The sequence below is a fragment of the Anas platyrhynchos genome, chromosome 2, assembly GCF_047663525.1.
Source record: "Anas platyrhynchos isolate ZD024472 breed Pekin duck chromosome 2, IASCAAS_PekinDuck_T2T, whole genome shotgun sequence".
In the NCBI taxonomy this organism is placed as follows: Eukaryota; Metazoa; Chordata; class Aves; order Anseriformes; family Anatidae; genus Anas; species Anas platyrhynchos.
Genome location: NC_092588.1, coordinates 94,635,222 through 94,652,292, shown reverse-complemented (window position 1 = coordinate 94,652,292; position 17,071 = coordinate 94,635,222). Strand labels below are relative to the sequence as shown.

Below are 17,071 nucleotides of genomic sequence, written 5' to 3'. Positions count from 1 at the left end.
AATGTGTTTTCAGAGGGCAGCAGAAAGGAAGGGCTCAGTGCAAGAGTTTTGTAGCATATGGCCTTATTCCAAACTCAGATTCCTCACAGATATGTCTGATTATTTAACCAAAAACCAAGTGAAGTGCTGCAAAAGCTAAAGGCACTTCTCCTCAGCACTGAAAATAGCTGTAAAGTAAGGAAGCACACTACTGTGCTACACACAGCAATACCAGTAGGGATGATAGGAAAGGTAATGTGGATTTTGTCAAAAAAGATGGAAAAATGTTGATTTTTTTGTTTGTTTTCTCCCATCTCTTCCCTGAACCAAAGTGCTTTCCTACATACAATAACGTTAAAAAAAGTTTTAGACAGCCTGCCTTTGAGAAGCCACCACCGACCTGACCCAGTCCTCAAGATCCTGATATAGCACATGAATAAAGCAGGTCCTGGCAGCAGGTACAGAAGTAATACACCTGCTCTCTCTTTCCCAAAGCTTACAAGCAGAGATAGCAGGGCTGAAGAAGGAGGCAGTGTTCTTAATGTCACCTTGGTTATCTATATAGGCCTTTGCCTATGCAGATTGCAGATGGGTACCTATGTTAGAACTTGTTACTACCTAGCACAGCTAGGTAGATAACACAGGTTTTACTACAGAATTTGGAGGAGGTGGGAAAGGGAAAAGACACACAGACAGTAAGATCTGTGCAAATTAAAAACTACAGAGAGCAAGTGTATGAAGAGGAAACCAGGGGAAGTAGCCCAACCCCAGCATCTTTAAGTGGGGGTTAGTCCTGGTGAACAGGATAAGAAATGGAGAGGAGGTGTAGACCACTTCAGCTTGGAGAAGCCAGGTGTGAATGTGCACAGAGACTTGCTCAGAACACAGTCCTTTCTTATCTCATCTTCAACAAGGAACCAAGAAAACTCAGAGGGGAGATCTCCAGGTGAAGGAGCTGGGTAGCAGGAAACCACTTGCCAGCTCTTCAATGGCACCATTCACACACTGCTGTTGCAGAACAGTAGCTAAGACACTGAGATATCACTGGTACTTGCACAGCCTTCTTACTAACCCCTGTTTCAGTAAGGAATGGCTGACAGCTGGATTCTCATTACTGAAGTAGGACACAGAGCTACAGGCTGTGTCAGAGCCTAATGATATCTTATGCGAAGACCACTACAAGAAAGCACTGCTGGTAGACACTGGGAAGAAACCCACTTTTTGTCCCCATCGCTACGCAGGCAGTTTCACCAAGCCACTAAATTTCATAATGTTGTTGACATCACATTGTTAGCACCATTTAAACATTTTAAACTTTATTTTACCCATGTCTATGACATACTGAAAAATTTACTTTTTTCTTTTCACTGTCAGGGGACAAACAGGAACTGAACATGGATTTGATATACTAAGGAAATCAGTGTCCCTGGGGAAGGAAGTCCTTGTAAATAATCAAAGCTGAGATAGATTATAGATTCAGGGACTACAAAAGCACAGGCTATAGATGGGCCTTGTCTTTATTTCATTTTTCCATTATCCATTTGCAACCATATATATATATATATATATATATATATATATATATATATGGTTGCAAATGGATAATATATAATATATGGATAATATAATATATATATATATATATATATATATATATATATATATATATATACATTTAAGATAGATTTGCACTTAATGCACTTAAGCTACACCTGTTCAGCAAGTACTGACTGATGCGGTCACTGTTGGGTGACTCTCTATTGCCTCGTACTTCAAATAGCTATTTATGATTGCACATACACCACAAAGTCAGCACAAAGAGTTGTGGCTAGACCTTAGGAAAAAAAAAAAGAAAGAAAAAAAAAAAAAGAGGGTTTATGATCTTTGGAAAAGAGGGTGGGCCACTCAGGAAGACTATAAGGATGTTGTAAGGATGTGCAGGGACAAAATTAGAAAGTCCAAAGCTCATCTGGAGCTCAGTCTGGCTACTGCTGTTAAAAATAACAGAAAATGTTTTTATAAATACATTAACACAAAAAGGAGGACTGAGGAGAATCTCCACCCCTTACTGGATATGGCGGAAACGTGGTGATGAGAGATGAGGAAAATAATGAGGTGCTCAATTCCTTCTTTGCCTCAGTCTTTAGCAGCAAGACCAGTTCTCTGGTTACCCAGTACCATGACCTGGTGGAAGGGGATGGGGAGCAGGATGTGGCCCTCACAATCCACGAAGAAATGGTTGACGACCTGCTACAGCACTTAGATGTACGCAAGTCAATGGGGCTGGATGGGATCCACCTGAAGGTACTGAGAGAACTATTGGAAGAACTGGCCAGGCCACTTTCCATCATTTATCGGCAGTCCTGGCTATCAGGGGAGGTCCCAGTTGACTGGTGGCTAGCAAATGTGATGCCCATCTACAAGAAGGGCCAGAAGGTAGATCCAGGGAACTATAGGCCTGTCAGCTTGACCTCAGTGCCAGGGAAGCTCATGGAGCAGATCATCTTGAGTATCATCACGCGGCACTTGCAGGGCAACCAGGCAATCATGCCCAGTCAGCATGGGTTTATGGAAGACAGGTCCTGCTAGATGTCCTGGTTTCAGTTAGAACAGAATTAATTTTCTTCCTAGTAGCTGGTGGAATGCTGTGTTTTGGCTTAGGATGAGAAGAGTGCTGATAACACCCCAATGCTTTAATTGTTGCAGAGCAGTGCTTATACTAAGCCAAGGACATTTCAGCCTTTTGCTCTGTCCTACCAATGGGCAGGCTGGGGGTGCAGTAAGAGCTGGGAGGGGACAGACCCAGGACAGGTGACCCAAACTAGCCAAAGGGGTATTCCATACCATCTGACGTCATGCTAAACAATATATAGGGGTGGCTAGCCGGGGGGAGGGGGGCCGGACTGCTCGGGGTTAGGCTGGGCATCGGTCAGCGAGTGGTGAGCAATTGCATTGTGCATCACTTGTTTGTACATACTATTATTACTTTCGTATTATCACTATTGTATCATTATTATTGTTATTGTTATTATTATTTTTGTTATTATTATTTTCCTGTCTTATTAAACTGTCTTTATCTCAACTCACGGGCTTCACTTTCCATTTCTCTCCCCCGTCCCAGAGAGGGAGGGGGGAGGGTGAGCGAACGGCTGCGTGGTGTTTAGCTGCCGGCCGGGTTAAACCACGACACTAGACTAACCTGATCTCTTTCTATGACAAAGTGAAGCCCTTAGTGGATGAGAGAAAGGTTGTGGATGTGGTCTATCTTGACTTCAGCAAGGCTTTTGACATCGTTTCCCACAGCATTTTCCTCAAGAAACTGGTTGCTCTTGGCATGGACTGGCGTACGCTTCGTTGGGTTAAAAACTGGCTGGATAGCTGGGCCCAAAGAGTCGCGGTGAATGGAGTCAAGTCCAGTTGGAGGCCGGTCACTAGTGGCGTCCCCCAGGGCTCAGTACTAGGGCCAGTACTCTTTGATATCTTGATCAGTAATCTGGATGAGGGAATCGAGTGCACCTTCAGTAAGTTTGCAGATGACACCAAGTTAGGTGCGTGTGTCGATCTGCTTGAGGGTGGGAAGGCTCTGCAGGAGGATCTGGATAGGCTGCACCGATGGGCTGAGGTCAACTGCATGAAGTTCAACAAGGGCAAGTGCTGGGTCCTGCACCTGGGGCACAACAACCCCAAGCAGTGCTACAGGCTAGGAGATGAGTGGTTAGAAAGCTGCCTGGCAGAGAAGGACCTGGGAGTATTGATTGATAGTCAGCTGAATATGAGCCAGCAGTGTGCTCAGGTGGCCAAGAAGGCCAAGAGCATCCTGTCTTGTATAAGAAGCAGTGTGGCCAGTAGGTCTAGGGAAGTGATTGTCCCCCTGTACTCAGCTCTAGTGAGGCAATACCTTGAGTACTGTGTCCAGTTTTGGGCCCCTTGCTACAAGAAGGACATGGAGGTGCTCGAGTGCGTCCAGAGAAGGGCAACAAAGCTGGTGAGGGGTCTGGAGAACAAGTCTTTTGAGGAGCTGGGATTGTTTAGCCTGGAGAAGAGAAGGCTCAAGGGTGACCTTATTGCTCTCTAAACATACCTTAAAGGAGGCTGTAGAAAGGTGGGGGTTGGTCTGTTCTCTCACATGCCTGGTGACAGGATGAGGGGGAAGGGGATAAATTTGCACCAGGGGAGGTTTGGGTTGGATATTGGAAAGAACTTCTTTACTGAGAGGGTTGTTTGGCATTGGAATGGGCTGCCCAGGGAAGTGGTTTAGTCACCATCCCTGGAGGTCTTTAAAAGATGTTTAGATGTAGAGCTTAGTGATATGGTTTAGTGGAGGACTGGTTAGTGTTAGGTCAGCAGTTGGACTAGATGATCTTGGAGGTCTCTTCCAACCTAGGTGATTATGTGATATAAATCACTTTCTGTCTTGGCCTTAAATATACATATAAATAAAATCTCATGCAAGATGAAGATGAGAGGCCAATGCAGAAAGTTGCATAAGCTTTCTTTCAACAGTTGAACTTTTCTGCTTTCCATAAACAGCAGGTTGGAGTGGCTCTGTTCAATAAAGTTCTGAGAAGGAGCAAACTCTCAGGATATTTTTATTGGTTGCTGCTAACTCTGCCATGTAGTTAGGCAAGGCCCTTGGCTTTTATTAGCAGATAGAGCATTTTTACATTTGTCTCTCACACAACTGTAAAGAAGAGCTAGGAAACTCTGATCCCTAGAAGCTACTGAAGTCCTAGACAAATAAGATTGGAAAGAATTAAATCTTGTGCATTACACTAACCACGTGAGTTTTGAGAGCTTGCCTCAGGATTTGAGAATGTTAGAGGAGACTACACCAGGCTTGCAATTTTGCTAGTTATATTTCATTTCATAGATTGGGACAGTCAGAGAATCATTATTGTAACTGTTATTACAAACATCCATAGGGACAAGGCTCACGCAGCCTCCTGCTACATGCTAAAAAGCTTTCTTAGCTAATACTCCTTAGAAAATGTGTCTTCTGCGTATACTCATGCATTATCCACAACAAAACCAGAACTGAGAAGAGATGTGCTATATCAGTGCTGGACAGGCTCATGTAACATACAGAAAATGCTGTAGAAGAACAGCCCTGGGTTCCGCTTTCAGGGAATGCCACCCTTAACACAAGTCAGTTTACGACAGCAGTAAATTAAAAAATAATTAAGCAATTAAATCCAGGCGTAGGATAATAAAACTGCATTCATGATAGAAACAAGCGTCAGAAAGTTTGGACAAAATTGTACTTGCCCCACTCATCATGTCTTGTTCACCTAATAAAATCCACCTAAGACAAGTTCCATTTTCATGTAAGTCCCTGGTTCCTAGAGCATACCACCTGAAAAAGAAGCTAGACACAAAGACAAAGCTTTGTTTTCATATTCTTTCCTTCCTTCCACCTCCCCCAATGACAACTCCCTCAAAAACAAACAAACAAACAAAAACAAACCACTTTCCTAGTCTTGATTTTGAATCCTTTCCTCCCACCCGTCCTTAACTGCAGTCACCTGCCTGCAATGTTCTGCCTTGGTCTTACTTGTTTTGCATTAATGGATGCAGCCCTGGCAGAAAGCAAAATAAGCCAGCACAAAAATATCAGAAAATAGTTGAAACACACCTCATTGTTTTTTAAATAAATTACCAGCCCATGAGGAAGCAGGAATACTTGTTTCTAGCAGCAGGGGCAGCTTTCAGGTCCCAGAGCAGAGCCTCTTCTGGGCATTACACCTTGTAGGCCATTTGCATACATAATCACACACACGTCATAGGAACGAGTGCTCATTGCTCTTATTTTTCAGTCTCATTAGAGACTGGTGGAAGTGTTAACTAGGCCCTGCATGGCAATAATGGGTTTAAGGGGACTGCTTGATAGCCTGGAAATACCATGCCAATCAGTGGAGCCCATTTCAGGGCAAAGAAGGGTAAACTCTCTCTCCTAGAAGAGGGCATGAGCAGAGGCTATTTTGTGTGCATAAGGTGATTTACAATGCTGGTTACTTGTTAGTGTGCTGCAGCTGGATCACATTAATGGACCAAGCTCTGAATTTGCTTTAGTACAAAGTCAACTATTACTGCTCAAACCAGATGAGCCCCTACAGCAGGCTGGGAGCATTGACAGGGTGCAATAATGTGGCTCAGCTGCAGGGGAGCAGTACCTTTGAGCTGGGGTGTGGTTTCAAGCAGATGGAAAATGGATCTCCCCAACCTGTCCAACTTAATCTGTAGCAGTGCATCTGCCTTTATCCTGATGTGGTCCCTCTTCCTTCCTTGTGAAAGTCCCTCCATCCCTTGTGAAAAAGGCTTTGGGTTTAATTTCCTGTTCCACTGAACCTTGAGTAGATGTTCACACCAATGGGGAGAAGGCAAACCCCTTTTCCAGTGTATTTGCTCTCTGCATCACACTGGCAGTGAGATAAGAAAGGCTCTATGAAGCATAACGTGAGAGACTTCAGGCCTATCTGGCACTCATCCTTTCTTTGTGATTTTTCTACGGTGGAACTTCATCCCTAACATCCCTTAGCTAAGCTGAAGGATATGTATCCTGCTTCTTGTATATGGGAAAACAAAGCAGGTGGTTTCAGTCTGTGGGACAGGTGTCCACATCACAAAACTGTCACCAAACTTCACGCCTTCTCAGCCCTACTGGCCAAAATCCTCCACAAAAGAAAAACATACCTTGCCATTTTGCATGCATCTACATTCATTTTTGTGAATTCACGCATCTGCTGAGGAGAAGCACATCCCTTCCTGTTTTTAAAGTTGTCCTATAGCAAAACCATCAAAAAGACTGGTGTGAAGATAACTTGTTAAGTGCTGAAGGCCTGGTGTCATTGATATTGCAAATCACTAATAAAAATGGCCTTTCCATGCCATTCTCCTATTCTGCTCCTACCTTTTGTCATAGGGATGAGTCTTAACCAGGTGGAACAGAGGAAGCAGCTCATGACAGCGCTTCCTCTCCTCAGACAGCCTGTGAAAGTAATTGAAAACTATTTTCTATTGTATTTCCTCAGAAAAGGCCAATGACATTGTCAGAGTCCAAACCACATTCCCATCTTTTTTTCTTCACTTTTTTTTTTTTTTTTTTTTTTTTTTTTTGGCAAGGGATTTTCTCATCTATCCTTAAGCAACCACAAGACTATCTACATCTTTATTTTTCCTTCTTAAGGCAGAAATAATCCATTTGGGTTGTGATGGCTGGAGTGCCTGGGGAATTGGGATGCAGGTAATCTGAACTAGGGGAGAAGTCAGTGAGGCATGGGAGGATGTTTAAATGATTTAGTGTGATGACTGTTTCCTACATGCATGCACATCACTGTCTGAGTTTGTAGGAAATCATCCCACAAGGAGCCTTATGTCTAGTATCAGGGGGGAAAAAAGATCCAAGAGAAAAAACAAAACAACTCAAAACACAGCAGATTGCTCAATGTTCCCTCCAGGCCAGTTACAGAGGAAAGAGAATTAAAAAAAAAATGAAAATAAAAAAAAAAAAAAAAAAAAAGAGAGAGAGATCACTTCAATGCAGTCTGCTTGGCCGAAGCTGAGCCCTGCCCAGGGGGACAGCCTCTGTAGAGTATGAGGAACACTCAATCGCCATGTCCTGCCACAAGAAGGTCTGGGCAAGGCTTGGGCACAGCAAAACACCTGGGTGGCAAATTTTGCCAACAGCACTGCAATTACAGGGACTCTGGCCCAGAAAAAGCTGTGTGCATTTTCCAGTGCTAATTAGGGCAGCTTGGCAAGGTGGAAGGGGAGGGAAAAATGAGCTTTTCCATGGGAACTTAATTTTATGAATATGGTATGAGTACCATTTTTGCTCTGCTTTACTCTTGCCCCATCCAGTCACATCTGGGAAGAGGGGTAGTCTGAAGATGGAAGACAGCAAGAAAAGAAGGCGATAGGCAAGGGCTCAGATTTTGTCACCCAAAGCCCTCACCCCATGTCTCCATTCCTGCTGGAGGTTCAGAGTGACTCAGGCTCTGGCTGCCCTGCTGCGCACATGTGTGAGGGACTCCAGCTGCACACAGCAGCACGAAGGAGGCCGAGCCTTTTCCCATAAAAAATGTCAACACTCAGTGTTTTTCAACCTGGAGAACCTTTGCCTACTAATCCTCTCAGCTTCCTTTCCACCTCCACAGCCTATTAACAACTCAGTTTCTCTTTCACAGACCGCTGTGTTTCCCACTTCTTCCTTTGGCACAAGGGAAAAGAGTTACAAAGGCTTCTTAAAGTAAGCCAGAGACATGCCTACACTGCTAGCTACAAGCAAGTAAAGTGCTGCTTATTTTCACTCACTGCCTAGAGCACAACAACCAGTTACACAAAATAAGTAGCAAAGCTCCCCCGTCTTCTTTAAAAAAAAAAATCTAAAAAACTTATGTAATTGTGCAACTAATCTTCACTAATCTTGAGCAAGGCATTTAAATCCAGGGAATAAGCCTATTCTTCTCCCTCCCCCTATCTTTGCAGTAAAAAGGGAAAAAAACAGAAGCAAAGTTCACAGTGCTGTGAATATTCCTTTCGAGAGCAAGTGGCAAAGGGGCCCGAGTCTGCTCCAAAGCAAACTCTCCTGTCCTGCCATTTCCCATGCACAGCCACTGAGGACTTTAAGAGAAAAGCTTCTTTCGGACTGATTATCACTTGCTTTTAGCTAAAGCATGGAAATCTCTACTCTCACAGCATACCATTGCCTTGCTTTTGTCTGGTATTTTTTTGTCATCTATTCAATCACATGTCTAAGAACAGAAGAACGGCCATCTGAAGTGTTCCTTTATGGTGGCCAGTGGAAATATTTGACAGTCCTCAATCTGGTAAGCAAATCGTGTTGTACAATATGTCTATTTGTTTGTCTGCCATCTGTGCCTCAAGATACATGCAGCTGGTAGACTTGCTGCTGTTAAACTGCTTCCTTTAATGGTTTATACCCCAAAGGAAACTAAATAGGTATCTATGCTTATGCAATGAAATGTATTCACAGGTTTTATGCAGAAAGAATACGGGTTGGCAAGCTGCTGGTTTTTAGAGTATGTACTCCAGAGCTAGCTGCTTCTTTGTAAAAGAGAAGAGCTACCAGTAAGAACAGAGGCACAAAGGTAGAATGCGTTCAGCCAGGATATGTGACTTTGATGCATGCTGTCTAACTGTTAATTAATAGTTAAGCAATAGCAATACACATTATAATGCTGCTTGCAGTTTGTCTTCCATTTCTATAAGATTGTGTGACCTGTATATTCAAGAAAAGGTAAAACAAAGCAATGCACAGTGCTAATTTAGCCAGAGTACATGCTTAGTTTGAAAATCAGTTTAGAGCATGAGGCAAAGAAATTCCAGCCTAGAGAGGTATGTTTGTGATACAATTATGCGTGTTTTAATAGTGTTATCAACTCTTTGCTACATTTCCTAAAATTACAGGGAAAAATGTGGACCATAATGTGTTCTCCTGTTACACTAGCATTTCATGAGGAAGAAATCAAAATGAAAGGATGTGAGATAGTCTGAGGGGGAGAGTGTGTTTACAGTCCAAATGGTGCATCAAGTGACTTGGGGTGGTGGCAGTGGGGCGGGAAAAACTGGGCGTGGGGAGCGGGTTTCTTCAGGGGACAGATTTCTGGGACACTATCTAACCTGAAAGGATGAAGGTCCCTTTGGTCTTTCATCCATTGTGTCAGAGCTAAAGACCAATGGGAGGCCTGTGTACAGCTGTATTTATCTTTTACTCTTCAGACAGAGACACACCACAGTGATGTTCAATGGAAGTCTAAAGGGTCCCTGGCTTTCAGACACCCTCAGGGATCTGGGAGATTTGGGTCCCTTCCAACCACAACCATTCTGTGATTCTGGGAAATATTTGCAATGAAAGCACAAGAGGTGGCCAACACCATCCCAGTTTTCAGGGACCCATGGGATTTTTCTCAGTGGACACCTTGTGGAACGATGAGGGCATATATGTCACTGCTGTCAGGATGGCTTATGTGTGGTTTGTTGCTAAATTAGCTTCATAACACAACACTTGGACTTTTTGTGAAGTTTTCAGAAATTATTATTACATGTATTATTTTCTGAAATGCCAGCAGCTGAATGGAAAGGGTGCAACAACCTTAAGAATATCCAGTTCCTCCTGCTGGAACATATGTCAGTAGACTAAAACACTAACAGCCAAGTCCAATGGAAGACAGGCTGCTCCCTGTAGGTCTAGCTCCTCTTCTTTGTGTTTTTGGTTAAAGCTGTCTCCACTAAAGCACCAGCCATACCCTCAGGCAAAAGAGCACCTCCATCCCACATCCCCAGGCACAGTTATAATGAGATCTACCACCCAGTATGTGACAGAACCCTAAAGCAGCAGATCAAGAGGAGAAAGCAAGTGGCCCTTGTCTTGGCATTTTGGGAAGCAGAAATATCCATTGAAACTAGTATCCAGATTCCCTTAGTGACGAACAGTGATCAGGTAAAGGCTGCACAAGACAAGAGTATGTGTAGGTGTAAAATAATCTTTCCACAGTTCTACCCTCTGAGCTTGCCTTCCAATGGCATCCAGACAGACCCAGACAGAAGGTAAATGCAGGCTGAAAGAACTAGTACTTATTCAAAGACTACCTGTCATCTATTTAAAGGAATAAACTTACTTGTTTATACTTCTGGTACCTTCCCTATTCCATGGCAATGAGTTCCACAACACAATTATGCCTTCCGTGAAAGAACAATTCATTTTGTTGGCATAAACTTGCTTCCTGACAGCTGAATAGGGTGCCCCTTCACTTCTGTGTTACAATTTAATTGTCCGTCCCTGTTCACTTTCTCTTTGCTGCTCATTAGATGTATCTGCAAGGTTTCCTTCCCCCAGTTATTCTTTTCTCCAAGCTGAAAGTCTGTCTTTTTTATCTCTCTTCACAAATAGATACTTCTTTCATTAAAGCACCATTGTTGCCCTTCTCCATCATTTTTTTAGTTTTAGGAAGGGGTAAGTAGGGCAGCCTGCGGTGATTAAGCTATGAGCACAACATGTATTTATACAGTGGCCTAAGGTGTCTCCTAGTCTGTATGTTTCTTCTTAAAAAATCTTACCTCTCTACTTTCTTTTTTTGATAAACAACGAGCAAGGAGCCATCAGTGTGAGACCTATCCAGAGTGAGCTCCAAATTTATTTCCTGAATCATCACAGTTAATTTAGAAACCACTGTTCCAAAATATGTAATTGAAGTTTTTTTTCCTTTTTTATTATTATTTTTTCCCCTGAAATGCACTGCATTGCATTTACCAACACTTATTTTTGCCTGTTGTTTGCTGCTGCCCCGCTCATTTCCAAGTCTGCTGAACAGCTCAGGGCTTGTTAAATGCCGTGTTGCACTTCTCCAGTCCTTTGTCTCCCTTCTTTAACCACTTATTGATCTGGTTTTAACTCCAAAATGGAGGTGTCAGCCAACAGGGAGATGATTTGAGCTGAAGACACTATTGTGCTCTGACACAGAAAAGGTACAAGATTACTCTTTCATATCTGGTAGTCCCTTTGCTGCATGGGATGGGGCCCACAGCTGGGCTGTGTTTCAGAGGTTCCTGATGGACTGTGCCTATTCAGTAAAACCACCAGGCTGGGCCATGCCCTTGAAGCTTTCTGAGAGCCAGATGCTTAGAGCTCTGGTCCAGCTCTATCTGTTTCCTGCCATACCGTCATTGCCTGGCTTCACACATTGGCCAGCTGAATTGCTTGGAAATTTTCCCCAAAATTTCCTCCTAACAATTTGGAATTGCATTTTAAAAAGGCAAGAAATTCCATTCAGCAAAAAGCTGATGTAGCAAGCTCACTCTGATCTGAAATGGAAATACTGGGAAATGCAATTTTTCCAGGGGATGAAAATGCACTTTGACTCCTAGCACTGCTGGCGGGATGCTGGAGGAATTTCTTCTAGATATGATCCTCTTCTAGCACTTCATTCAATGCCTTGCTAATCATGTGATTTTCCCAATAGGGTGACAGCTTTCATGTTACTCCAGATTCATTTATCTATTTAATGATCATAGCAATCAAGATTCAGAAAGGAAATATTTTTGCAGGAAAAAAAAAAAAAAAAGATAAGTGGATTTTCTACCAAAGAAGTTCATTGACTATTAAACCAGCAGAAATAACAGATAAAAAGAGTTTTATATTCATTTGTCTGTTATACAAAACAGCATAAGCTGAATCATTCATTGCCTTAAATAGCTGAGCTCATAAAAATCTGTTTGCTGCTGTAAATCTATTAGTAAATCATTGCATAATGAGCACACTGCACCCTTAAAAACTATTAATTGCATTCCTGTCCCGTCTTATTCCTTATGCTTTTGTCTCATATAATTCATATAATTTAAATATTTTCATTTCTCCTGAAAGCTGTTTTTTACTTATTTCCATATAGACCCAACATTTAGTACACACATTTTCCAGGTTGTTGTCCTGTGAATACATGGCTGTCTACACTAAATGTTGACTGTTATATCTAATAGCCCCCTCAGAATATTAGATTTATATCCCTTTAAAGTATAAAGAGCTTGGAGCCTAATTTATTTGTACTAGTTTGAGAATTCAATATACACACATGGCTAGATCTCAAAGCAAATCATGACAGGTTAGTTAAACAAAAACACCCCTTTGATCAGTGCAAGAGATGAAAATTAAGGTTTTCCTTTGTCACCATGACTCTTAGTTTGCAAAAAAATTAAACTGATTTTTTGCAAATGAAGCATTTCTACAGCACCTAGTGCCATGAAGTTGTACACGATCTGTAGAGGAAAACAACGTCTCTCCAATAGGGATAATCATAACCATATTCTCCTCTTTGGGTTAATTGTTAGCTTTCTGAATGCTTCCAGTCTTCCTTCTGTTCATGTGGGAATACCTTAGGGGATCCTCTTTATTTTCAGCCAGTGGATTTATAGTCTACAATCGTCTGCAATGTCTTGGTGAGAGCCAGCACTGCTGTTTGGGAAATTCACAGGACATCTGGAATAATTTAATGTTTTCATTTTGTTTGTTTGTTTGTTTGTTTTTCATGTCAACATTTTCCCACTAGTGAAGGGCTGCAAGATTTGAATATACCTTTCTTACAGGAACAAGCCTGAGTTTGGAAAAATGCAGGCTGGGAGTTCTGATTCAAGCCTACCAGTGGTTCATCCTGCCAGAGGAATGATTCTAGATAGGTGTTTTTTTTGGTCTGAAACTTATTCTTCTCCCGAAAATACAGGGTAATCACCCAGTGACTGTAACCCTTTGAATCCACACATGGGTAGACATGGGCATGAGTAGAGCTATGAGCAGCACAAAAATGAGCTGCCGAGACTGAATTCCAACTTGTTCAGGAGATGCTCTTCTTAATGCTCAGCCAGAGAAGTGGGTCAGGTTACATATTTAGATAAATATTTTCCATTCAGAAGATAATATTGTCCTCCCCTGCATGTGACTGAGAATGGGGCTGTTTTGGGACTATCTGTTTTTTGTTTGTTTGTTTGTTTGTTTGTTTGTTTGTTTTTTGTTTTTGTTTTTGTTGTTTTTTTTTTTTCAGATATGTTTGTTTTAGTTAATTTTGAAGGGATGGGATGGAAGGAGACGCCTACCCCTGTCCCATGATTAATGTAAGGCTGACCATGAACAAGATAATAACAGCTTCATCCTCTGGGAACCATGCCTCTCCCTCACTGCTTTATTGGTATTTAGTCACTGTGTGTCACCACACTGTCACCACCCTCATGTACATTTTTCATGCTTTTTACAGAAAGTTACTGCTGTTTTTACGGAAAGTTACTGCTGGCTTACAGGGTGTAACAAGAGCCTTTTTTTTTTTAATTTTCTTTTTTCTTTTTTCTTTTTTTTTTCTTTTCTTAGCTCTTCAAGGACTTTGTTTTAGTGTCCTGGTGAGGCCAAGCACTTGGGCACGTGTTTGTGCTGAACACATGCTTGCTCTAAGCACACTGCTCCCCAGTATGTACTTCTCTGAACCAGACCCATGACTTGGAGAGTTGAATCCCCAGGGACTGAGATTGTGCCTGGAGTCACAGAGGCTAATTGTGATAATGAAGAGAAAACCACAAAAGAGATGGTTTGGGTGCCTTGGAATTGAACAAAACCATATGTGTATTTTTATGTAAAAACGTGGCTGTTCACCCCATGCTCCTGAGAGGAAACATTGAGGTTTTACAGCTGAACTGGGTGGTGCATGACCTCTGCTACCTTGTCCTGAGTGACCCTGTAGAAAGCACACAGCCAGCATTGTCTCATCTGTACCTGCACTGCTGTGGGTGCATGAAGGCAGGGGGGATGCTCCACCAGCCCACCCTGCCGGCACCCAGCTGCAGTCTACCACAATGACCATCTCGACTGTGGAAAGGATAGAGAAGGAAGGATACATTCTTCCTCTTTGCCAGGAAGCTGGGAAATAGATGGAGCAACTTGCATTTAAATGCAGGGATGCTTTGGTCATGCAATCTACAGTTGTTTTGCTCCCTAAGAAGACTCAGTCTCTAAAACTTTCTGTAAAGGCTTGCAGAAGCCCTTGTACAAAGATGAGCATGGTGAAATCAGTCCCTGCCTTCCCTCAGACATTTCAATAACAGGGATTTCTGATGTAAAAGCATTGCACTAATTCTGTCCCCTCCCAAGCACCACCCTTCTCTCTCCTTCAGAAATTAATGAAGTAATAAACCACAACTTCAGATACTTTTCTCAAAATAAACATCTGATTCAGAGTAAGATCATGGCAAAAGAGATCTCATCCTGAAAGCTGTAACAATCTCTTTCCAGTTAAGCATCAACATCTGATCCAGCATTTGCAGTAGGCTGAATTCACATATTGCATCACTTGGAACCAACCGAGCCTTAAAAAGAAGAGGCTACCCCATGAGTTACAAGAACCAAACTAGACTCGGCTATCTGAATGCAAGATAGCAGAAGAAGTGCTTTTCTGGTAGGCTCTGTGTGTCTGATGCATCTGGTTCTGCATGATTCACTGTGTAGCGTTATGAGAGAAAACAAAGTAATCAGAAAAGCAACATTGGTTTAAACCCCAATACTCTGACAATTTCATGCATAATTTCATACAAAATTCACAGAATTCTGTTTTGTCATGGTGCACTTGATTATTTACAAAATCCTCCTAGCACCCTCCTCAAACATCCCCACACTCACAACTTGCAAATGATATAATGACCACTCCCCACTCCAAAATTAATTAGTTATAGATAGTTTAGCTTATTCAGTTTTATTTAGTAAAGTCTGTATCTCTCCTTCTAAACACTTAAACGACTTTTCTGAATCCTCCTGAGTTCAGCAAAAGAGGTTTTGGTTTTGGTAACTTCTGCAATTAATTTTTATGTTAGAGCATTTTGAACTACTTGGCTTGTATGACTCTGAGATCAGCTGCACTGTGAGTCCCCAGAAAGAAGGCCTTATGTCGACTAAGCCATGGGAGAAGCTATCTAGCAGTTCTCTTCCAGGAAGCATTTCCTATCATATTCCAAATTTTGTTCTGTCCTGGTCCTCCTTAGATACACTGAACACAGCAATTAACATATAAAGCATGAAGGAGCTGGCTTTCAACATATCCTTACACCCCTCCCATCTGAATCACATCACATATCTCTGTTCAGTCTATTAAACAAGATACTGTTAAAGTTATCTCCCAGAATACTTTATTTAATCACTTTCAGTTAGTAAAAAAAGGATTTAGCCAAAAGCTATTTCCCTCACATGGGCTTGCAGCTCACAAACAAAACAGCTCCCTGAAGAGCAAGAACTGAGTTCATTGAGGAACATGCTAATTAAAGCTGGATGAGTTTCCCTCATTAGATGTAATTACTTTAGGTTTTGCAGGCTGTCTTCTATGGGGTGTCCTTCCTGGCTGATGTGTTGAGACTAATTAAGAAACTGCGATGTGCTAAGTGCATAATTTCCAGCAGAGACCTTCTTTTCAGTGTCCTGGCTTTCCCAGTGTCCACAGTAAGTAACCTCTGTATATAAAAATAATGTTTGCACAAATGTGTATAGCAAAACATGCAAATACGTAAAACAGATAAGAATTGTAGACTCTTTTACTCTTTCAAAATGGATTTGGACTATCTAGAAGAAGAGATGGTGTTCAGATCTTTGTGTAAACCTTTTGCATTCATGGTTGAAAGCAAAGCCTCTTGTAAAAACTTTAGGGTGTTTGTCCCTGAATGAACAGAGATTGACCCCAAAGAGTGAAGTATAACCTCTCTGTTAATCTTATGTTCCAAATAGCTTTGGAGTTATCCACTTAGGGCATTTCTCTGAAGGGCAACGGGGGCCAGGAGGTTATGAGAGGGTGCCTAGGATGCAGCAAAAGCTGACACCTCCTTCTCTGACTCCAGTATGACTTTAAATACACATTAGAGAAAAACAGATTCAGAGGACACTAATTATAGTCATAGCCTTCATCAGATCATGGACCACCCACTCCCTCACAGATAGTGCTGTTCATCTCGTGCTGGGCATTGGAACCAATGGGTTACTTTAACATGTAGGTGCTGCTGGTTGTGAGTGAAGCCTGCAATCACCTCTGAATCTCAAAGAGCTGAGAAGCACTTCTTAAATCTGGGCCACAAGCAGCTCAGACAGCTGGCTCACTAAAGAAATCCTGCCAGAGATGGAAACAATGTGATTGGTAATTTATCTTTACTGCACAGCAGTATTCACCATGCTGCTATCCTAACCCCCAGGCATCTTCACCAGGACAGAGGCACAGAGTGGTCTCTTTTCTCCAGCATCTCAAACCCCTGATTTCCAGGAGGCACAAAGTATGCTCGAACACAAAGCTGAGCCATGAAAATGCAGATCAGCTTCCAGGTGTTAGTAGCTGATACCAGAGTGTGTTTCCTCCCATTAGCTTCTCCCACTACAAAATCTCTATTGGAAAAGATGGGTGCCCACCATGAAACTTGCATTTGCAAATCGGGAATTAGGCAGATGAACTGTGAAGATAAAATAAGTTTTAGGTGATCTGCCTTATCAAGGGCTTACTTTGTTACTGAGCTGAACAAGTGCTGTGGCTTGACCGTCAATCCATCAAAGGTGAACTTTTGGACCATCCAAAAA

The 17,071-nt window shown here is 42.2% G+C and overlaps 1 protein-coding gene across 3 annotated transcripts in view; it reads left to right on the top strand.

Annotated features, from left to right (window-relative positions):
• Window positions 1–8,279: 8,279 nt before the first annotated feature.
• ADTRP (androgen dependent TFPI regulating protein) overlaps window positions 8,280–17,071 on the top strand; it is a 32,298-nt gene continuing 23,506 nt past the window's right edge. Inside the window, exons 1-2 of one of the 3 annotated variants that reach the window (XM_005024200.6) lie at window positions 8,287–8,804; window positions 15,821–15,955. In XM_005024200.6, coding sequence (XP_005024257.1) covers window positions 8,652–8,804; window positions 15,821–15,955 — 288 coding nt within the window. In that variant the 5' untranslated portion in view covers window positions 8,287–8,651. Of the gene's footprint in view, window positions 8,805–15,820; window positions 15,956–17,071 lie in introns of all 3 variants that reach the window. The other 2 variants (XM_005024199.6, XM_013103901.5) reach the window with 2 other exon arrangements.